The sequence below is a fragment of the Herpailurus yagouaroundi genome, unplaced genomic scaffold (genome assembly GCF_014898765.1).
Source record: "Herpailurus yagouaroundi ecotype Mexico unplaced genomic scaffold, PumYag 195, whole genome shotgun sequence".
In the NCBI taxonomy this organism is placed as follows: Eukaryota; Metazoa; Chordata; class Mammalia; order Carnivora; family Felidae; genus Herpailurus; species Herpailurus yagouaroundi.
The window spans coordinates 18,023,624-18,046,445 of NW_024412426.1; the positions used below are offsets into that span (position 1 = coordinate 18,023,624).

General features: G+C 48.4%; 2 protein-coding genes across 3 annotated transcripts in view; one reads left to right on the plus strand and one right to left on the minus strand.

The window, feature by feature from the left end:
- Positions 1-8,264, plus strand: part of KIAA0040 (KIAA0040 ortholog) — a 43,538-nt gene extending 35,274 nt beyond the window's left edge. For both annotated transcript variants that reach the window (XM_040446720.1, XM_040446719.1), the window contains one exon: positions 4,830-8,264. In XM_040446720.1, coding sequence (XP_040302654.1) covers positions 4,962-5,258 — 297 coding nt within the window. In that variant the 5' untranslated portion in view covers positions 4,830-4,961 and the 3' untranslated portion in view covers positions 5,259-8,264. The remainder of the gene's footprint in view (positions 1-4,829) is intronic.
- An 8,083-nt stretch (positions 8,265-16,347) lies between these two features.
- The window catches only part of TNN (tenascin N), a 52,514-nt gene continuing 46,039 nt past the window's right edge, over positions 16,348-22,822 (minus strand). Inside the window, exons 14-15 of the mRNA XM_040446721.1 lie at positions 19,501-19,664; positions 16,348-17,208 (exon numbers count right to left, since the gene is read on the minus strand). Of these exons, the coding sequence (XP_040302655.1) occupies positions 17,068-17,208; positions 19,501-19,664 (305 nt within the window). The 3' untranslated portion in view covers positions 16,348-17,067. The remainder of the gene's footprint in view (positions 17,209-19,500; positions 19,665-22,822) is intronic.

Sequence of the window (22,822 nt, forward strand, 5' to 3'; positions counted from 1 at the left end):
ATCAGTTGCATTCCTATACACCAACAATGAAGCAACAGAAAGAGAAATCAAGGAATCGATCCAATTTACAATTGCACCAAAAACCATAAAATACCTAGGAATCAATCTAACCAAAGAGGTGAAAAATATATACACTGAAAACTATAGAAAGCTAATGAAAGAAATTGAAGAAGACACAAAAAAAATGGAAAAAAAGATTCTATGCTCCTGGATAGGAAGAAGAAATATTGTTAAAATGTCAATACTACCCAAAGCAATCTACATATTCAGTGTAATCCCTATCAACACAACACCAGCATTCTTCACAGAGCTAGAACAAATAATCCTAAAATTTGTATGGAACCAGAAAAGACCTTGAATAGCCAAAGTGATCTTGAAAAAGAAAACCAAAGGAGGAGGCATCACAATCCCAGACTTCAAGCTACACTACAAAGCAGTAATCATCAAGACAGTACGGTACTGTCACAAAACAGACACTCAGATCAATGAAACAGAATAGAGAACCCAGAAATGGACCCACAGATGTATGGCCAACTAATCTTTCACAAAGTAGGAAAGAATATCCAATGGAATAAAGACAATCTCTTCAGCAGGTGTTGCTGGGAAAACTGGACAGCCACATGCAGAAAAACTAACCTTGACCACTTTCTTACATCATACACAAAAATAAACTCAAAGTGGATGAAAGACCTAAATGTAAGACAGGAAGCCATCAAAATCCTCGAGGAGAAAGCAGGCAAAACCTCTTTGATCTTGGCCACAGCAACTTCTTACTCAACGTGTCTCCAGAGGCAAAGGAAACAAAAGCAAAAATGAACTACTGGGACCTCATCAAAAGGTTCCTGCACAGTGAAGGAAACAATCAGCAAAACTAAAAGGCAACCAACAGAATGGGAGAAGCTATTTGCAAACGACATATCAGATAAAGGGTTAGTATCCAAAATCTATAAAGAACTTATCAAACTCAATACCCAAAAAAACAAATAATCCAGTGAAGAAATGGGCAAAAGACATGAATAGACACTTCTCCAAAGAAGACATCCAGATGGCCAACTGACACATGAAAAAATGCTCCACATCACTCATCATCAGGGAAATACAAATCAAAACCACAATGAGATACCACCTCACCCCTGTCAGAATGGTTAAAATTAACAACTCAGGAAACAACAGATGTTGGCAAGGATGCAGAGGAAGAGGATCTCTTTTGCATTGCTGGTGGGAATGCAAGCTGGTGCAGCCACCCTGGAAAACAGTTTGGAGTTTCCTCAAAAAATTAAAAATAGAACTACCCTACGACCCAGCAATTGCACTACTAGGCATTTACCCAAGGGATACAGGTGTGCTGTTTTGAAGGGACACGTGCACCCCAATGTTTATAGCAGCACTATCAACAATAGCCAAAGTATGGAAAGAGCCCAAATGTCCATTGATGGATGAATGGATAAAGAAGATGTGGTGTATATATACAATAGAGTATTCCTCAACAATCAAAAAGAATGAAATTTTGCCATTTGCAACTATGTGGACGGAACTAGAAGGTATTATGCTAAGAGAAATTAGTCAGAGAAAGACAAATATCACATGACTTAACTCCTATGAGGACTTTAAGACACAGAACAGATGAACATAAGGGAAGGGAAGCAAAAATGATATAAAAACAGGGAGAGGGACAAAACATAAGAGACTCTTAAATATGGAGAACAAACAGAGGGTTACTGAAGGGGTTGTGGGAGGGGGGTATGGGCTAAATGGGTAAGGGGCACTAAGGAATCTACTCCTGAAATCATTGTTGCACTATATGCTAACTAATCTGGATGTAAATTAAAAAAAATTTTTTTAATAAAAATAAATAAAGAGCACAAATAAATACACACCCTATGGAGGCCCTCTCTACCTTGGCCACAATCTACAGTCCTCCCCTCTCCCACCCTGAACCCCAGGCTCACCAGAAGACAGCCTGTTCTCCTGCCATATTCTAGAAGTTTCTCTGCCTAGAATCTTTGAACATCCTTTTACCCATGTTTCCCTGTCAAGGTCCTGCTCATCTTTCAAGGTCCTCCTCATGTGGCTCTACCTTCATGAAAACTGCCCTAATATTCTCCAAGGGCTCAAAGCCCTTCCTCTCTTTCCCTAGATGAACCCAAAAGTGGGCTCCTAATGCATTTATGTTCCCTGCAGGGACCAGCATGACATCTGACACAGAGTAGTTTGTCAACAAATGTGGTGGTGGTATCTAATTTGAGTCCTAGAAATACGGTATGAGGAGCATTTGGTCCCAGGAAAATATATGTGTGGATCAAATTAGTGAAAAGCCTCCAAAGTCTTCCTGCAGGAGAGCATGGAAATCCCTCCAGATAGGCCAAAAAAAAAAAAAAAAAAAAAAAAAAAAAAAAAAGGTGGGGCCAAACAAGGGCTGAAGTAAAAGCAAAGGTGATGGCAAAGTAAGAAGGGAAATCCAGAGACCCAAGTGTGTGAGAAGGAGCAAGTCAGTGGATTGGCCTTGATGGCAGGGGGCGGGGAGGATACCCAAGGGTGCTTTTTCTCAACAAAGAGCCTGTGGGCTTGATGGCATGTGAGCATATCCATGGCACATGATGTTCTAGGGCTTCTGAGGAGCCTCTGGCAAAGGGGTGTGACTTCTCATAATGTTTTTCTTTGTTGTGAGTTGAGTTTATATTCAGGCAGTCATATGCTTTCTATAAACCTCCCCTTGAGCAGGACTGGATTTTTATTGTATGTATCTTCATGCATTTGTGAAGTATCTAACAGTGGGAAATAAATCACTGTGCAGTCTTCTTCCACAACAGATTGGGATAAACGTTTTTAAATCAATCTGGGGAATAGCCAAGTATTGTAAGATTCTATAAATCCTGGGCTACTTGCCAAAACAGGTTAATTCTACACAAAGGAATAGGAGGCTCAGAGCAACACCTATGAAGGGCTCGCAACCTGGGGATCTGGAGTCAAACGCCCCAGAATCAGTCAGGTCAGCTCTGCCACTCACTCACTGTGTGACCTCTGGCTCTGTCTCTCCAGCTGTAAGGATGAGGAAAATACCTGTACCTACTTCCTAAGGTTGTAATGAAACAAAATGGGTCAATAGGTGTAGAGGGCCCAGGATGGTGACCGGCATATCAGGGCCATTATATAGCATTACTTCACTTTCAAGGACCAAGCATTTCACCAGTAGGCACCCATTTATACAACTGCATAAAGTGTGTAGATTACACACTCAGGGCATGAGCCCAAATGCCAGCAGGCTAGGACTGAGTTCGGGTGGAGTTTGAGTGAACACACAGGTATGTGCGGAACTTACAGAGTGCTATCCAAGGAATTAGACATATGTGGACAACCCCTGAGTATAACACACTCCCCAGGAGGGTCCACACATTTATGCCCCAGTGAAATACAACAGAATGAAACCTGGACTTCATAATGATTGTGAACCTGGGTCCCTAGCGGTTTTCTCCATAAACATCCCGTTCTCTCTTTAAAAACATAACTCATGTGAAAGTGGTTAGAAAAGTATCAAGTAAAACACAAACATAAAGTAACATCATCCTGGTTTTTCTGATTTCCCAGGAGCCTCGGAAGAGAAACTGACCCATTATCCCCAACTCTGGGTGTTTGTGGCACCTCTGTGTGGCCTTAGGCATGTCCCTTCCCCACTCTGGGCCTCAGAGTCTTAACCTTTCAGTGAGAGCATTGGTTGCGATGATCTCTAAGTTCTCCAGCTGAAAATCAACGGGTCTTTGATCTTTGGGTCCCAGACAATGTCTTGTACCAGAAGGCCTCTTGAATTTCCTTGAACCATGTTACCCTCCAAGTCTTGTTTAGACATAGGAACCTGTAGATTCCAGAACTGAAGGAGCCTGTAAGACCTTACACTTGAGAGCTGAGGCCTAAGATACACATGGAAAGGTGGAGAGGGTACCGGTGGAAGAAGGGCCACTCTGTATAAGCGACCAGAACAGTCCCGGCTATAGTTGAGCTGAGGGTGGAAGTATGGACCCCCATCCCAGTTTCTAAACACCATTGCTGAGCAGCCTGCGGGACTCCTTTTCCAATGCCAAGAACAGGCACAGGCAGGGCAGGAGTCTTGGGAATATTCAGCTGGGGGACAGGAAGCAGAGATGAGAGTGATGAGGGAGACGAGGAGAGAAACAGAGGGAACCAGCACATGGTCCCCCACCGCAAAGCTCGGTGAGTCCTCTTTGGGCACAGGAGTGGGATGTGAAGAGGGAGGAGACGGAGCTGGGAAGAGAGCGTGAAGGGACAGTAAAGAAGTCAGGGCTGAGGCAGGACAAGGACTGCTGACCTCATAGCCTGGGGAAGGTCCAGGCCCCTGTGACAGGCAGCAAGACTCAGATATTCCGTCCTGTGCTTAAGCTTCAGTATGTGTGGAAAATGGCACGTGTGTTCACAGAAACTGAGACACAGCTGTCCTGTGAGGAGTATGGGTTCAACGCCCATCAGATGAGCTGCAGGGAGAAAAGATGGAGAACCGCTCCTACAGAGGCACCAACCCCTACCCAGAACGCTGAATCCACATGTTGATTCACGTATCCACCAAATGCTGAGCACCCGCGATGAGCCAGGTCTGATACACTATCAATTCTTATCCCCAATAGAGCGTGTACAAGAATAGTGAGTACTTACTTAAATGTGTGCTTTTATTTTGTTTACTGGGTTTCAATACAATTTCAGCGAACTCTGGAAATCTTCAATTCCGTCCCTTTTCCTAAGCCTCAAAAATACGTCGTTGTTAAAAATTGTAGACCATTACCATTGCATTTCTCTTGAATTGTCTGTTTTGCTCTCTTCAGCTGGTAACAGTGCATGCCCAAGCCCAGGGCTCGAAGGGGAAGAAATTGCAAGTGGACAAGGCTGTCTCAGCTTGAGCCCAGGACTTTCTAGTGAGCTACGAGTTTCCCGTGGCCCCAGCCTAGCCCGGCGCCATGGAGAAGATCAGCTCTTTCTTCAGCATCATTTGGGACACCATCTTGACCAAACACCAACAGGGCCTCTTTAACACCATCTGCCTGGGCATCCTGCTGGGGCTGCCACTACTAGTGGTCATGACATTCATCTTCATCTGTTGCCACTGCTGCTGGAGCCGGCCAGGCAAGAGTGGCCCACAGCCGGAGCGAAACAAAGGGAAGAAGAAAAAGAAGAGGAAGGCCGAGGAAGACCTCTGGATCTCTGCTCAGCCCAAGCTTCTCCAGATGGAAAAGAGGCCATCACTGCCTGTCTAGTTAGGCAGGGAGCAGAGGCGTCCTTCCTCGGGGACTAAGCCACCTTCCAAACACACACGGGCTAGAGAGCAGTGATGCCCAAAGTGATGCACTCGTGTCCACAGAGGAACTAACCAAGGGACGAACCTCAGGCTGAGCGTCCCCGTGGAGGACACCCCAGAAAGAATATGGACAGTTCTTGGGCACTGTCTTGGCAGCTATGTGTCCGATAACAATGCTCTTTACCACAGACTCAGGCATCCTTTCCACCTGCATCCCGCAAGCTCCATCCGCAAAAGTACAAGGAACATTTGTCCATACATCTTGACACGTCTCCCAAATGCACACACATGCCCACCATGCACACAATAGTGCCCACACGCACACACATATATACACACGCGTGTGAATTCAGGCAACAGGTACCTGGGCAAATATATTCTGTTCATCAAATGGTCATTGACGACCTACTTTGTACAAGTACATCATCTTCTCTCCCAAAAATTTCTCATAGGAAGGCCTGGCCGGATTCGGGCACACGTGCACAATTACATACCCAGATAAGGTACCTGTCCACTGTCTACTCCATACGCCACTCAGGTTAGAGATATGTGTTTTCCTATTCCTATCCCCACACAACCTTTTACTGGAAATCCTCATATTTGGGCACTCCAGCAATATACAACTGTATCAGGTTGTGCATCGACACAGTCACGCCAAGTTCCTGTGTTTCTCACATGGGAGAAAAAGTTTCAAGTGAGGTGGATCAAAATCCATTGAAAGCTGTATCTTGCAACTCATGACAAGGTCCCCATCACCACGGATCAGTATCGAATGCTAAGACCTCTTTTTGAGACGCTACCCCCAGAACCACTCAGCAAGGTGCCCTTCTCCAAGCACAAACTAACAGCCCTTGGTGGTGACTTCTAGAATGTTCTGGAAACCAAGGATACTCCATTCACTTCCGTGAACTGCAGTTGTGAGCCTGTGCAATGTTTTACAGACGGGAAGGAGATGCTACATCTGACAGACACCTGACCTAGGGATTTTCTATGTGACCAAAGCTTCTCAGCAGGGAAGGAATTGAGGCAATATCTGGTACAGTCTCGCGGAAGGCACACTGGAAACAATTTCATAAGGTTGTAATGGATGTGTGGCATGTTGCAGACGGGATACAGAAGTTACAGAGTTTAAATGAAAGTAGAGCGAAGCTATATAGAGGTTTATTAATATTTATCTTGAAGCTCAGGCAAGTGCCTTGCACACAGTAGATACTCAGAACTGTCTGTGGATGCTGTTGGATACGTGATGATGTTGAGGGTCAACGTGTAATACCTCGCCAATCCCCCCGAGTGACCTTCTGTTCTGAGCCCACTAATTGCTCCAACGGATGGAAGTTGGGTATTGAGTGCCTCACAGGCATGCGCAGAACCGACAGTCAGATTGGCCTGTGCGCCTTGAGATCCACGACTGAGTTGAGGCGAGTGTCTCCCCACCAGGCTGAGGTTGGGAGGCCGAGTTAATCCACATACGTGAGGAGATGGTTGGTATTTTGATTGTATTGTGACTATATGACAAAGATGGATAATTCCCAAATTGGAAGCGGGTTGTGCTCTGAAAGGTCACTTGCAAATCTGCTGGGTAGCTCTCTTGAAATATTTTCCCACAGAAGCTGTTCTAGGAGGCAGTAAAATTGCAATTTAATTAACAATGTAGCTAAACTATGATATCTATAGTAGCAAGAAGCTAAATTCTGCAGGATTGTGTTCATGGCAAAATGTCCTCCGTTTGCTCTCTTGCGCTGCCTGGTACTCACCTGCCCTCCAGGTATTCTCTGGGCCTGTGGGGGCAGGCATCTCACGGTGACTGCTGCATCCGTCTTCTAACCGGCGACCTTGTGAGGCAGAATTCAGGCCTTCCCGTGTTTTAAAACCAGTCGCATCCACCTTCTCACACCAGGTGGCCCCAAATGCCCTGGCTGCTCAGACCCCCTAGTCATAAGCCCCTTCTAGCAGAGAAAGAAGCACTCTCTGGCTGGCTGTCCCCTTGTACACGGACGGCCCGTCATGGAGCAGCTGGCTGTCCCCTTCCCATCACAGGACGATTGCTCATCACCCCATACCAAATGTACATGCCTCCCCACGCCCTTCCTGCCCCCCTAAGACGGATGACCTTGGGGAGACACGGAGCTGACGGCTGAGGCTGGGTGTCAGATGCGATCTACGAGAAAGGATCGCTCGGATCCGGGACCACACAAGTAACATGGTTGCCATGGCAACTGGCTGCTAGCTTGAATTAAGACGGCAGTCAGTCAGTTGTCATTGCCGGGACGAGGCCTCTGTCTCCAGGTGCAGCACCCCACTGTCCCCTAATCAAATGGATTTGAACTACCTCCAGGCGCGAAACACCCAGAAGCTCTCTTCTCACTTGTTTCCATAGCCCAGGACTTAGGAGACCCAGATGCTGAACGAGGCTTATGTTTTCCCCACCCCCGCCGCCTCCCTGATAGCCTTCACCAGGGTCCCCCCAACACCATCCAGGGTGCCATAGGCCCCCAAACTTCTGTTGAGTAAGTGGGTCCATGAAAGGAGCCCCGTGAAGTCACTGGAGTCACTCCCTGTTCCTCCCATCATCCTTATCTTCCTCTCCCATGTTTCCTTCTCCTCTTATTCCTGCTTCTCCCGGCACCCCCACCCCGGGTCCACCCCTTATTCCTCTTCACTTTTACTCCTTCTCCCCAACCAGCACAGGCTTGGGGAGGAGTCCCCAGGCCGAGATCTGAACAACTCCAGCCAAACTCATCCACCGTCATCAGAGAAGGCCTCCTCCCCACTGCTCAATGTATTCTGGTGGCTTTTTTATTTCTTGGGGGGGGGGGGAGTGGGGAATGTAGAGAAAGGGCAGTCACCTTCTCAAGAAGAGTATAAATGGTCCAAGTGGTATAGTGTTTGTCAGAACTTTTTTTCTAGAAAATTCAAACACATGCAAAAGAAGAATTTATTTAAATAAAATATTTGGAAGACAGCAGCGCCTGGCCTCCTTACCTGCTGGCATCAGTTACTTTCTTGACAGTAAATATTTCCCTCTCCCAGACATCACTCAGAAATGACAGAGGCATGGACTCCCGCTAGGACACAAAAGGCCCAGCTGTCCCTGGACACTGTCTTCCCCCTGACAGAGTCATAGGTCAAAGGACCAGGACCAGGCTCTCACATCACTGCCTCCAGAGAGGACACCTCAGAGACTAGACATCCTTGGAGGTGCTGGCTACAGGAAAAACACTGACGCTCCTTGGCAACTCTTAGAGAGCGTTCCCTTCGATGAGGTCAGTCAATGTCTTCTTAAAGAAAAAGGGAAAAATAGCAAAAACTAAGTAGAAATAGACCTCTAAGTTAAATCTAGTATTGGGAAGGGGAGAGATCAGAAGTCTCTATAGTAGCTGCTGGGGGGATAGATACATACATAGTTAGGTACATTCATTGTTAAATACGTAGGTACTTACATACACACACACACACACACATAGATACATACATACATGTATAAGCACACATTGTTAGATACATACATGGATACATAGATATGTATTTACATTATTAGATACATAGATGGATAGCCAGATAGGAAGACACACACACACACACACACACACACACACACACACACACGTATGTCTGTATAGTATGTATGTATAAAACACATATCTTCTTTTCAAGTGGACCACGGCTTTGCATTTGTTGTGAAATGGAATGATTCAGATGCTCCAGAGTCCTCCCTTGATGCTCAGCTGGCCGTTAAGCAGAAGCCCTGTAGAACAGGGCTGTCTGATAGAGTAGATAAGATGGAAATGTCTCTATCTAACATGGTACCATTAGCCACATGTAGCTATTTAAATTAATTAAAATTAAATAAAATTAAAGGTGCAGTAGCTGAGTCACACCAGCCATAGTTCAAGTGCTCAGTAGCTACACGTGGCTAGCAGCTACCATCCTGCAGAGCACAGATCTAGAGGCTCATGGGGGAAGTGGTCAAACAGGCTGCTAAAACACCGTGTTGACTCCATTTCAGCTAGGGCTTAGGAAGACAGGCCTATGGCACACGCTCCCCCTTCGTCTTATTTCCCCCAAGGTAGGCTGACATTTCTGTAGTCTTAGTTGGTTCCTGGGCTCCCTTCCCCATTGCCACACACTCCATGACAGCCCAAGAAGAGACTCTTCATTCAGGTCTCTGTTCTTTCCAGGACTTCCAAAACTCTCCAGTGTCGACCAGGGACCGTTTTCCAGCAGCCAAAGGCAGGGGCAGCCGCTGCCCATCTTGGTTGGGGGGTGGGTGCCAGAGCCAAAGCCACCAGCTGCACCTGCTCAGGCTCAGCCCTGCCTGTGGCGGTGTGCCTGTGGACCTGAACAGTGCTATGCGCATTCTCAAGTCACCACAACACTCTGCGCTGGCTCCTTGCCCTTTGATTTTAGTATCTTTCCCAAATTCAAAGTCACAGGATTACAGAACTGGGGGGGGGGGAAAAAGAGTCCCTTCAACACAGCTGTCTGTCCCTGTCATGGGTTCAAAAGGATGTTTTCAAATACCTGTGGTCGTTCCTTCGGGAATGGCCCTGCATGCATGCATCTAACTCCCTCTTTGAGGCTACTTATTCCATTAATATTTTTGACTCTTTACCATTTGCCAAGCACACTAGGTGCCAGCAACACAGAGTTGTCCCAGAGGGGCTGCAAAGCTGGCATCCGGACAGCCTGTGGGGGATCACCCAGGAGCCATCTAGAGACTTACAAGGGAAGAAATAAGGACAGGAGGACCCCGTTTGTATTGCCTCCACCCAGAGGGTGCAGCCTGCAGCAGTGATGCAGAGGACAGCCTGGTGAAGGCCACCATGAGTGTGACAGGTCAGGACTCAGGGCTAAGGGCTTCCCGATTCCGATGCTAACTCCAGTACCCACTGGTTAGGGAATTCAAGCTGACGACTTAATCTCCGTAAAGACTTACCAGTATGGGGCGCCTGGGTGGCGCAGTCGGTTAAGCGTCCGGCTTCAGCCAGGTCACGATCTCGCGGTCCGTGAGTTCGAGCCCCGCGTCGGGCTCTGGGCTGATGGCTCAGAGCCTGGAGCCTGTTTCCGATTCTGTGTCTCCCTCTCTCTCTGCCCCTCCCCCGTTCATGCTCTGTCTCTCTCTGTCCCCAAAAAATAAATAAACGTTGAAAAAAAAATTAAAAAAAAAAAAAAAAGACTTACCAGTATGGTAGAGTTAATGACCATCCCTGTCTCACAGGGACACAGCAGTAACGAGATAAAGCATAAAAAGCATTCAGCATCGGGCCTGGCTTATAGTACATGCTCAGTAAATGTTAGTTGTTGTAATTAAGGGTAGAAGGAAGATAATGAGAGTGTTGTGTCCTTGAAGCCAAAGGAGAAGAAACTTTCAAGAAGAGTCAATAGAGTCAAATGATACAGACAGATCAAATGAGATAGGGATTGAAAATACTGTGCATTTTCTATTTTTTTATTAAAAATTTTTTTTAATGTTTATTTATTTTTGAGAGTGAGAGAGACAGAGCACAAGTGGGGGAGGGACAGAGAGAGAGAGGGAGACACAGAATCCCAAGGAGGCTCCAGGCTCCGAGCTGTCAGCACAGAGCACGACGTGGGCTCAAACCCACAGACCATGAGATCACGACCTGAGCCGAAGTCAGATACTTAACCAACTGAGCCACCCAGGTGCCCCAATACTGTGCATTTTCTATTTCTCCTTGTGTGATGTGGTCCATAATTTCACCATACACTGCACGGTCTACAGTATTACCAAAACTCCCAATTTGCAATTGTGATGGATGGGGTAGGTACTCACCCCTGCCTCAGCCTCTTCTCCACACCAAGCCACCCTGCGTGACAGCGCCCCCTAGTGGCCAGATCAAGAAAGACTTTGAATCCACATCTTCCCACCTTCCTGGGAGTGTTTCCTTACTGGGCTTCCAACTAAAGGGGCTCAGGACTCACTGGGTTTTATGTGATGCTGACAAATATGTCAAGGTCAAAATCGTCATGCCCATTTGACAGATGAGGGATTTTCATAACTCTAAGTCTTAATTGTCATTACAAACAAATTTGGGGTGAAATGTTCCGTGTGTTACATCACTGCCTCCAAGAAAGCTTCCCTCACCACACAAGTCTTCTGGATCACAGTAAGATCAGACTATGTTGCACTGTGGGTGCTCCCGTCTTCCCACACTTCCCTGCCATCCCCTCATTAGAATAAGCCTTTGTGAAGACTGAAGAGTAACTACGTCACTCACCACCCTATCTCCAATGACTAGTGCATCCTATATGCTCAAAAATGTGTTGACTGGGGGGAAAGGGAAAGGAAAAGAGATCACTGGGGGGCTTCTTACAAGTGCAGATTCCCAGTCCCTCTGCCCTTCTGACAGATTTGTTAAGTCGAGGGTGAGTCCAGACAACCCGCTCTTCTAACAAGCACTCCATGTAATTGCCAGCGGTCCCTGAACCACACCTTGAGAAATATTAGCTACTTAGAACACAAGAAAATCCTACATTCAAACAAGATTGCAAACTACTGCAGCCCATGACTTCCCCTCTCTGCCTCCTTGAGATCTATAATCACGTATCACATTAAGGGTTCTAACGGGTACTTTAGTAAAGAAACTAGTATAACTCCACTTACCTCAGAGTTTTCCCAAGTTTATTTGACCACTAAACCTCTTCTTTTAGGAGATCTGGAGGAGCAAGCATTCTGAGGAATATCATTTTGGAAATGCTGCCATGGAGGGTTCATGTACAGCTCAATTCATATCATCCCCAAGGAAACCCTTTCCAAAACATAGACGGATCCCCCTTTACCTTCATTAAGCTTTTCTTTCCCACTCTGCCTTTTCTCCTTTGTCCGTTGGTTAGCTGTAATAATCCCATTGGTGGCTATCCATAGCACATACACCTTAGAGCTGGCTAGGGATACACCTCTATCAGGGGGAAAAAAGAGGGGGGCGGGGAGAGGGAGGGAGAGAGAGAAGAAAGAAAATCCAAACGTTTTGATTGAAGTTATCAAGACTAGAGATCCAAGCCCTCTTACCATTCCAGAGTGTTATATATTATGTAAGAGTGCTTTCGGTATCTCATCTGATTCTTGCAGGGAGTACCTCGGGGACTGATGTCATTTCCATTTTATAAACGAAGAATATCAGGCCCACAGAAGGTAAGTAACTCACCCAGACCCGAGATGGAAACCAAAGTCTTCAGAATCCCATCCTAGTGGCCCTTCACACACCAGCCATCATGATCCAGCCTAATCGGATTTGGGTTCCTCAAAGACTTGTTAACTTGCGATACCTACTTTGAGTCAGAAATCTTTTGAACACAATCAAGGGCTATGCCCACAAGGCTGTAGAGCACCCAGATGTCTCCTTCAGGTGCTCCACAGCAAGCCTCACCTGCCTCACCTGCCTTGTCTAATTAAATCTGATTTTCTTCACTTACACAAATAAAGAACCGTTTCCACTCCATTTTGTTTCCTCCCTTGTTTAAATAACAACACTGCAATACCAGTGTTTTCTATTTCTGTCATCATACATGCCCTGAAACTGGTCTGCGTTATGGAATAAACAGGCATTTATGGGCTAACCTGGGAACTAACCTCTTTATATAATGTGGCAAGTGGAATTCAACCCATTCCACATTTCCCCCACAGAAACAACCGACTAACAGAAGGACTTTGGGAAGTGGATTTAATTACACACTAGGAACTGCCTAAATCTCTTCCAGGGGTGCCCCCTTCACCTTTCATCGTGCCAATGGATCCATCTTCTTGTCTCAGCAACGGGCCGGGTAGACCAGGTCAGGGGACAGAGTCTAGGTTTCAGTAGGTAATCTCTTCAAGGTGTTTCCCAGTTACCTGTTTTGTGCATTAGGCCAACAGCAACACTACCTGCACAAACACCAAGCACGGGCTGGATGCTGAGCCGTACCCCATAAGCTGATTCCCCAGGCCATGTTACCCAGGAAGGAAGAAAAGGAAGAACCTCAGAACACCCCTTCAGAGAGGATTGGCAAATGGCCTTGAAGGGAGATGCTCCCAATGGGACAACACTGCCATCTGCTGGCCTGACTGGGTACAGCACGTCTGCTGCAGAGGGCTGCGGGCCCTGACCGGATTGATCTGCACTCTTTATTGACAGAAACTCCTTCCTGATCCTTTTCACTGCCCTGGTGGAAGGCTTAAGGGAATGATTTGGAAATTTTTTTTAGCAGAGGACTTCTTGCAGCAAATGACTGTGTTTTGCCTAGAGCTTTCCGTTATTTATACTTGTTTTGCCTCCTGCTCTGCTGTTTGTCTCCTCGTCCACGAATTCTCTTTTCATGCACCACACCTGGTCCTTGTTCTTCCTGACATCCCCTTGCTCAGAATCCCTTGAGTCATTCTTAGTCCTTCTCCCTGGCTCATTCAGCATTTTCTGGCTTTACTGATCCTTGAATCCCTGAGAGTTCTAAGTTAAAAGGCAGAGCTTGTGATGCCTGTGACAAACAAACTCTGGGGCCCTGTTCCCAGAGAAAAAACCAGCTCTAAACTCAGCCATGACAGGATTCTTCCCTTGCCTTTTCCACCCAGCCCCCTCAGTTCCTGCTGATTCTTCCTCCTAAATATCTCTTTAATCTGTGCCCTCTCCCCTGTCCCACCATTTCTGCCACAGACCAAGAGAGCCATTACCTGTTTTCTACTGCAATAGCCCTAACCTGTCTGTGATTCTCCACCCTCTCCGAGGAGCTTCCCTCAACAGCTCCCCACCATTCTCTATCCTGCCTCCAGACAGATATTTTCAAAATGCAAGCTTCACTGTCAGTGTGACTGCAAGATTCAAACACCGCTGAGCAACCTCTGCTGTCCGACTCGTTCATCCTAGCAGAGGTTGTCAGGACTGGTTGCATGTTAGCTTTGAAAGGCTCCAGGCACAGGGCTCAGCTGAGACCCACTGAGGCAGAGTCCCTGGAGGTTAAGCGGGCACCGAGCTGAGAACCAGCACTCACAGGGCCAACTGTCCCTGCCATCTCTCTAGTCTCCTCATCAATCACTCCTCTCCCTCCCTCACCCATGCCACACCCCACCCATTCCTGTCCTTGCCACCAAGTTCCCTTTTCCCGAGGTGCCCTGCCCCCCTCGGGCCTCTCTATCCTCCCTGACACACTCAGACTTCTTCCTACCTGGCCTAATGCTCATGTCACGCCCTTGACACTTGCTCCACAGTGACAGTCCATACCCCTGTTGACTCACTCTCCCCGACGTGCTACCAGCTGCCATGGTTTGTCCCCACGGCTGTCCAACTGTCAGCACCACGCCACGGGCTGCTGGAGGGCAGGGCCTGTGCTCTGTCCATGACCGCTTAGCTAGCAGTTTGCGTGGGACAGAAGACGGCTTGGGAGCTTTAGCACGTGCTTGGTACTTCCGTCCTTGCTTCTGCCCTCCTGCCTGGTTTGCAGCCTGGCCCTGCGGTGACAGACTTTGTCTTCTCTGGTTTGTCCTAAAGGGCAGGGATTGCCCCTTAAGCTTCAAAACCCTGATGGCTCATAATCTGACTCTGAGGAAAATGGCCTCTGCAGAGCAGGTTTGTGCAGGAACCCATTCCCAGGGGCGGGGGCTATCAGAGCTGGTCTCATTCCAGTGAGGCCAGGCACAGACATTTAGGGCTAGAACGTTCTCCTCGGTCAGATGAACAGCCTTTAAAAATGAGCTCATCCTGACTTCTTCTCTGCCCCCCTTAAGGGTCAGCTGAGGTTTCCCCTGCCAGTCCTCCGGGCGGCACGGCTCCCACGGCAGTTTCCAGGTCCCGGCAAGTCCTCATCTTGGCCGGTGGTGGAGAAATGCTGCGGTCAGAGGACACAGAGGTGTGTGGGGGGCATCACAGGTCCAGAGCAGAGAGACCAGCAGCAGGCGACCCCTACGCCAGAGCTTACTCCAAGAGTAGTCAATCTGGCGGCAGCCCCAGCCCAGACCTACTGAGTCACAAGACCTAAGGATGAGGCCCAGCAACCTGCGCTCTACCCAGCACGTTTACCAAGCATTCACCAACCCACGTGGGGAATTTTTGCTGCCACGCACCAGCCCCAGCTCTGAGTCACCCCGAGGTTCGGTCCACTGCGTCCACTGGGTTGAGCGCCAGGCTCCTGAATCGCCAAGGTGAGGGCGGGACTAGTGCAGTTTCTTCGCTTCCGCAGCACCAGTACTTACAGCAGAAGCTGGCTCCTAACGGGGCTCCATCAGCTTTTGTGGAATCAATGAGAGTGAACGAATGAATGACAGTCCACACGCCGTCTGGCTTGCTCACCTCTGTGTCTCACCTGTGTCCCCCTCCCGCCCAGGGCACAGCACACACCCTGGCGAGAAGCAGGCAGACACATACTCTCACCGAATTCCTGTTTAGACCGCCCTCACCAGATCTAGCAACAAGCACTGCGGCATTGTGCGTATGGGGGGGGGGGCGCGGGCGGTGCTGAAAGCCTACAAGGGGGACGTAACCCGTTTGGGGCACACAGCTTGGCCTTCGGCTGGAGGTTAAACCCTGGACAATCTGAGGCAGTGAACAACTCCCCGAGCCTGGGGCGGCGCTGAAGCTTTTAGGGCACATGCCTCCGCTCCCACTCATCTCATCTCTCCAGGTTCCAAATACCACGATTCGCCGTCTCGCAAGTATGAAACGGCAGGCCGACCACATTCCGTGGTGATGCACAAGTTGTACCTTCACATGCACTTGGGTTGAACTTAGAATTCAAGCGCACTGATGTGAGTTAAATAACACAAGGCAATTTTTTTAAAAACCAGGTGTTGTTTTTTTTCTTGACTCAGAATGTAAGTTACTTTTAATAATGATCACTGACTTCACTACGGAGAAACTTTCCAAAGGGGTAGGAAAGTAAACCCAAAGGACCCGACCTGTCAAGTGCCTGAGCAAACAAGAAGCTTCTACTGGGCACCTTCAGAACACCTACAGGCCCAACAGTGTGGGGGCCCAGGGAAAGGGGCAGGGCTGAAGACTTGAGGGCATGAAAGAGAGTCACTGAAGAGTCTTTGGGAGGGACCAATCACCAAAAGAGTCCAGTTATTTAAAGCTGAAACGAGTGAGAATTTATTCACAACATATGCAGATCTCTGAAAGTGATTATGCAAATATGTGGGAAGGGGGAACTTGAAAAGGGGGGTAACACGGAAGCTTGGTTCCCAGCCTGCTGGATACTGGTCACAACTTAGCTCAATGTGAATCAGTCTTGGTCCCTTTGTTCTTTCTCCTGATCTAACATTTTTTAAACAGGTGAAGATTTATACCTTTTTCCTCAAATCCCAGTGGTCATGGGAGGTAACAAGTATCAAACTACGTTAAGCCCCCTTGGTCATCAAATAGAACCCCTCCTTGGTATGGCTTTCTAGAGAAAAGATATATGTATACACACACACACACACACACACACACCAACTGGTGAAGTGCTAGATGATTCTTTTCCCTTCCCCCTACTCCCCAATCCCATATATTTGCTACTGAAGACTGACGAACTTGCAGTCCGGTGTTCTTTCTCATATATACTATTGTGTTGATTTGCAGGTCCCCAATACAGATGGGCAGAAATGCAGGTGACAGAGACCTGTGTGGTCTGAAGTTTGATCACACACTTTGTCCTGGAGGTTACCCAGCCATCTCAGAAACCAGAGGCCAGGAGTATCCCTCAAACTTCCATTAACCAGTCACCACTACCCACCTTGCCCCAAGCCTACATAGCCCCAACCCTGGGCTGGTCTTGTCTCGTGTGATGACTGTTCAAATAGGCCATCAGAACATTCTCGAATTTTCTCCTAGTGTCCGCTTCTTTCTGTCCAGGACGTGCTCTCCACTGTAGCCATGAGGGCGGATTTTCAACTCCACATAAGGAATGGAGAATTCATGTCCTTTCCATGGCTCCCAGTTCACCCCCTACATAGGAAGAAAGAAAGAAAGAAAGAAAGAAAGAAAGAAAGAAAGAAAGAAAGAAAGAAAGAAAGAAAGAAAGAAAGAAAGAAAGAAAGAGTCAACATCAAGAAAAGGCACTAGGGAGGAGGGTGGGATGGGTTAAGGTACAAGGTACAAAGGAACGCTTCTTTGCAGGGAGGGGAGGGGAGGGGAGGACCACACCCTCTCTGCTTAAGTAAGACAGGTGGTTACTGGGGTAGTTATGATAAGGGAAGTACAGCTGAATCTAGAAACATGTGCCCTCCCTGTTGGGATGAGCACTGGGTATTGTTGTATGGAAACCGACTTGATAAATTATATTTAATATAAAAAATTAAAAACTAATAAAAAAAAAAATAGAAACATGTGCCCTCTGCTGGGCAGCTGAAGTTAGGCTGATGACTCAGAAGCCCCCACCACCTCCACCTGGTGGTTGGAAGGATAGGGTGTGAGGATAGGGTGTGAGCCCAGGGGGCCGGGGAGCCCGAGGCAGCAAAGCTAACACAGGGTCAACCTGGCCAGCAACAGGCACAATATCTTTGCCTCACTCTTTTCCTTTCCAAAAAATTAAAGGCAAAAATAAACATATTAATTGGCCAATCGTGTAAAATCATTTTCAATTTAAACTGTTTAGATACTAGCTCTGGGGTAACGAATAGCCTGCTGAAAACTAAATTTCATTTTATGTCTTTTGACTGGTGAGTGTAATAATATTTAATTCACTTAATAACCTTGCAACCTGGCCAATAAAGAGCCCAAGTGACCAATTTTATGTATTTTAATTTGTGAGGTAAATAATAAACAAGAAGCTAAATGCCTTGCAGACTGTGAAAAGCACATTAACCAGATGAATGTCTTTTATTAGCAAATATGGGGATGGTTTAGGGCATGCTGGCTGCTCATTTCAAATATTTGATCTCTGATCACAGGCTTTCCTGAGTCAGCCCATATGCTGCCACCATGATTCATGGACCCACCCTCCTTGGCCTCCCTGGGGGAACATTTCTTCTTCCCTTTGAAAAATCACACAAGGATTGGGAGCCCCCCCCCACCCCTGTCTGGTCAGGGCCAAAGTAATCAAACTGTACCTGGACTTGAGATGAGCTAATATTTACAGTGACACCGGTTATAAGGTAAGTTCTGGGGAGCGGTGGCTTCCTGAAGGCTAGAATAGACCCAGGGTGGGAAGTTAGAAACCCAAGGTGGGGAGGAGCTCATGGCAACAAGACGCCATTTTCAAGAAGATGTGTGGGAGCAGTCAGGAGATGCCTGGCAAGGAGTCGAGATGATGTCCACGGGTCATGGAGGTTTGAGAAATCACTGGTAGGAAAGTTTCAGAGCAAGGAAGGGGAGAGGAGCCATCAAGAACTCTCAGTCCTGGGTGCACCTCCTGAAATGGAGAGAGAAGTTTAGCACAACACTCTGGGTAGACTCTGAGTGGCTCTGGATGAAGTGGACCCAAAAGTGGGTCAGATCAAAGACAGAAAAAACTTGTTTCCTGGTGATCAAAGGACTTGAGGCAAACAGTTGTGGTTTCACTGGGAGAACGACTAGAAAGAATTCTGAAGTTATGAATAGAATGTTAGCTCCCACCTGCCCCCAAGGCATATGTTGAAGTCCTAACCCCCAAAGTGGTAGTCTCTGGAGGTGGGACTTGGGGAGGTAATCAGGGTTGATGAGATCATGAGGGTGGGTCCCCCATGATGGGATTAGTGCCCTTGTAAGAAAAGGAAGAGAGATGAGAGCTCGCTCTCTCTCTCTCTCTCTCTCTCTCTCTCTCTCTCTCTCCACCATAGGAGGACACAGTGAAAAGGCCATCATCCACAAGACAGAAAGAGAGCTTTCACCAGGAACCGAATCTGCTAGCAGGCAACTTGATTGTGGACTTCCTACCCTCCAGAACTGAGAAACAAATGTGTCTCGTTCCAGCCACCCAGCCCATGGTATTTTGTTATGAAGACAGTGTTCATGGGTGGCCCGGAAACAGATGGTGCATAATCCATGTCACCTGTCTCTGTCCAGCAGTGGGCAGCCTGAGCTCCCACCCACCTACACTAAGTTTGCAGCTCTGGTGGGAATGCAGAGTGGGGAAGGGCTGCAGCGGGTGGGCAGGGGAGGCCTTGACCTCCAGGCCATAGAGCCTGGAGAAGAAGCCCCACTGCCCCAACTGGGAGCATCAGAAGGAGAGAGGTAGCCAAACCAGCGTGGAGAGTGTCACTTTGGGAACGCAAAGCTTTGGGCAGAGCTTGGAACAAAAAAAGTGCACCTGTCGCCTACCTCACTGTGTTTGGTCTCCCCGTATCTGCCGTTGGGGTTGGCCAAGTGGCAGTTCTTATACCACCAGCCACCATGATGTGTCAGGGCACAGTTGCTGAGGGCAATATCGTTGTCTCTGTCAAAAGTTGTAAACTTCCATCCGTTGTGGTAAGTAAGAGCATCCCCTGCGGGAGAGGAGAGATGAGGGGTGAACGGTGAAGTTCGGCCGCTGAGATGGTGATGGAACTCTGGGCTCAGCAGGACAATCTCTGGGCATGAAAACGCCAAAGATCTGGCCATTTATGTCACAGGTAAATCACTCGTCTCTGAAAACGGCCAAGGTGAGGACATGATACAGATGAAGAGATTCTCCTTCCTGGCCTGTCACCCAAACTTCAGGCCTGTTTCTCCAATAGCTTCCAACAGCTTGCTCCCTTCCAGCATTTTCACTCAGAGGCTACACAGTCACGTAAAATAACCAAACATCTGAAACCAAACTCGTCGGCTCTCCTCCCAGCACCTGACCACCCCTCTCCCACATTCCCTGCCCTCACTCGGCCATCCTCTTAGCCACCCCAGCCTCGAACTCCGAGCCACATTTGCCAATCCCATGTACCCCTCTACGGAGCCCTTCTTCCTGAGGATCACTCACAGATGGCCTCACTCCTGGGGCTGCCACACGGCGTGCTCTCCTCTCCTCGGGCCTGCATCAACACGACAGCCCTCCCGGCCTTCCTGAAGCGTAAGTGTCCACTTTCACGCTCTCAGGCCAATGTCCTTCCCACCACCCACCACAGGGAAGGAGCCGCTCCTCCTTGCTTGGCTTTGCAGCCTGTAATTTGGCTTGTACCCTTCGCACCATCTCCTGGCCCGCTGTCCCCACAGGCACACACGGCTTGTGCAGCAGACAGGTCTGCCCTCCATGCCTCTGCCCTCCCCGGTCCGACTCCTAAACGCCCCTCAAAGCCCAGCTGGACCCCACTCCTGAGGAAGGGTCGGTCTCCTTAGTAATCCTCCCACACCCCCTCCCAGCACACACTCCCGAGTTTCCCAGGCCCTCCTGGCACATATATACAGTTCAGTGCTTCATTACATCCTGTCTGGAAATCCGCTTGAATCATCTGACTTGTATTTCTACCATTTCCCCCATGGTATGTATCATCTTTGTATCAGTGTAATTCTTAATTCAGCTCATAAAAGGTGACAAGGGCCTGAATCAATCCTAAGTTGTGTTCCTATCATGGCAACACTTAGGTTTTCATCTGACCCCTGAGCTACCGACCACCTTCACATCCGTATCCTCCCCCTCTGTCCCCACGACAGCCTACAAGGTGGGCCAGGCAGCCGGCAGTCCCATGAGGAGACAGACTCACAGAGGTTAGACTCTGGGGACTTGTCAAGGTCCCACTGTCCCCAGATAGTAGGGCCGGGACTCAAACCTCAGTCCTCAGATTCCCAGCCCAGGGTCCTCCCTGACACACCAACTTGCCTGCGGCTGCCTTATTTCAGTAGAGACCTTTAATTACTTGAACCAGAGCAGGCCGTCTCTGGTTCTCCCGGTGTGGCCCCTGGACCAGCAGCATCAGCAGCACCTGGGAATTTGTTAGAAAGGCACATTCTCAGCTCCACCCCCACCCCGGATCCACAGAACCAGAAACTCCGAGGCAGTACCCGCCTGCAGTCTGCATTTTCACAAGCTCTTCTGAGGACAACAAGCCCTTCGGAACGTCGGTCTGCAACTTCCTTCATTTATTCAGGAACCATGAGAACACCTGCCGGGCCCAGCACCACGCTCAGCTCTGGGAAAACAGATGGAGGAGGTCCCCGCCCTCAAGAACTTAGTTGGGGGAGGAAGGGGGCAGATGTATGTAAAGAGTTAACAACACATTATGAAAAGGGAAGGTCCCAGATTGTCCCAGATTGTCCGTCTGACTTTGCAGCTTGAACAATGGCTCCTTGATGGCTTCCCCGGCGAAAGCAGGGGAGTGAGAGCAGGGGACACAGGCCATTCCTGCTAAGACACCTGAAGGGCCCCTGCCCCCAAGAGTTTCCTCCAACTGAGGAAAGGTGTGTAGTCGCTGGATTCGTACACATCTCTTTCCCCTTCAGCTCTCTAGCAGACAGTTAACTACAGCTTAAAATAACACGCGATGGCTCCCTTGGTGACACTCTTTTAATGAGCTCAGCTTACCGAATGCGCGTCTAAAGTTCCCAGAGCTGTTTCCTAAGAATCTGTGCGGAGGCTGTTTCTTAACGATTTGTTCACAGTTATCGAACCTTAGGCACTGGGATCAAGGAAAGCGAAGCAGGTTTCGGACTAAGTGTGGCAGTTTATTCCATGATGGATTTGCTCCCTTCCAGAAAATGAAGCCATGCTGATGTTCAGAGCATGGACAGCGAGGATAGTCATGAATCAAGAAATTGCTTTGCTCTGGTCGTCAGGCCCCAGCCAACACGGTGTTCTGATCTATTAAGCTTATCTCCCTAAGTAAGATAAAGTAGAAAAGCCAGTGGTCGTCAGACCCTCTCCTATCAGAGTTTGAGGAGAAAAGATCGGATGAGAAATAAGCAGCCTTAACTTCTAGTACAATGGCTTTGGGTGGGCGGCTGGCTCCCCTCAGGAGGTGCGTGTGGGGTTGGTGGCGACCCTATAAGAGCCCTGGGTGGGGCCGCTGAGCTGGTTATCACCCATCTTGTCAAAACATCACTCCAAGATCAGCTCTCCTCCTGCACCTCCTGAGTCGGGAAGGATGACCCAGGCAGCTGAGCCACCTCAGACCCCAAGAAGCCATCGACATCACATCCCTTTTAAGTCACACAAGACTGTCTGGACCTTGAACCCTGGGAACAGGAATGGGCCCATGGAAGTGGATGTGTGCCATTTCTAGCTTTCCCTTGTGTCCACGAACCCAACACTTGTTTCGCCTTTAAGTACCAGTATTTAAGGGGCGCCTGGGTGGCTCAGTCAGTTAAGTGTCTGACACTGACTCAGGTCACCATCTCACGGTTCATGGGTTCGAGCCCTGCACTGGGCTCTGTGCTGACAGCTCAGAGCCTGGAGCCTGCTTCGGATTCTGTGTCTCCTTCTCTCTCTGCCCCTCGTCCATTCACACTCTCTTTCTCTCAAAAATAAATAAATAGTTAAAAAAATTCTAAGTAGCAGTGTTAAAGAATCTGTTTCAAAGCAAGAAAGGCACTGGCATCTGTGTAGAACAATTCCTCACCGTGGACAGTCAGCATCCCGGGCCCACTGAATGCTGGTGGCATTCCTTAGTCACGCTTCCAAGTGCCCCCTGGGCGTGAACCCATCATCCCTGGTTGGACATCCCCAAGTCTCGTGTCG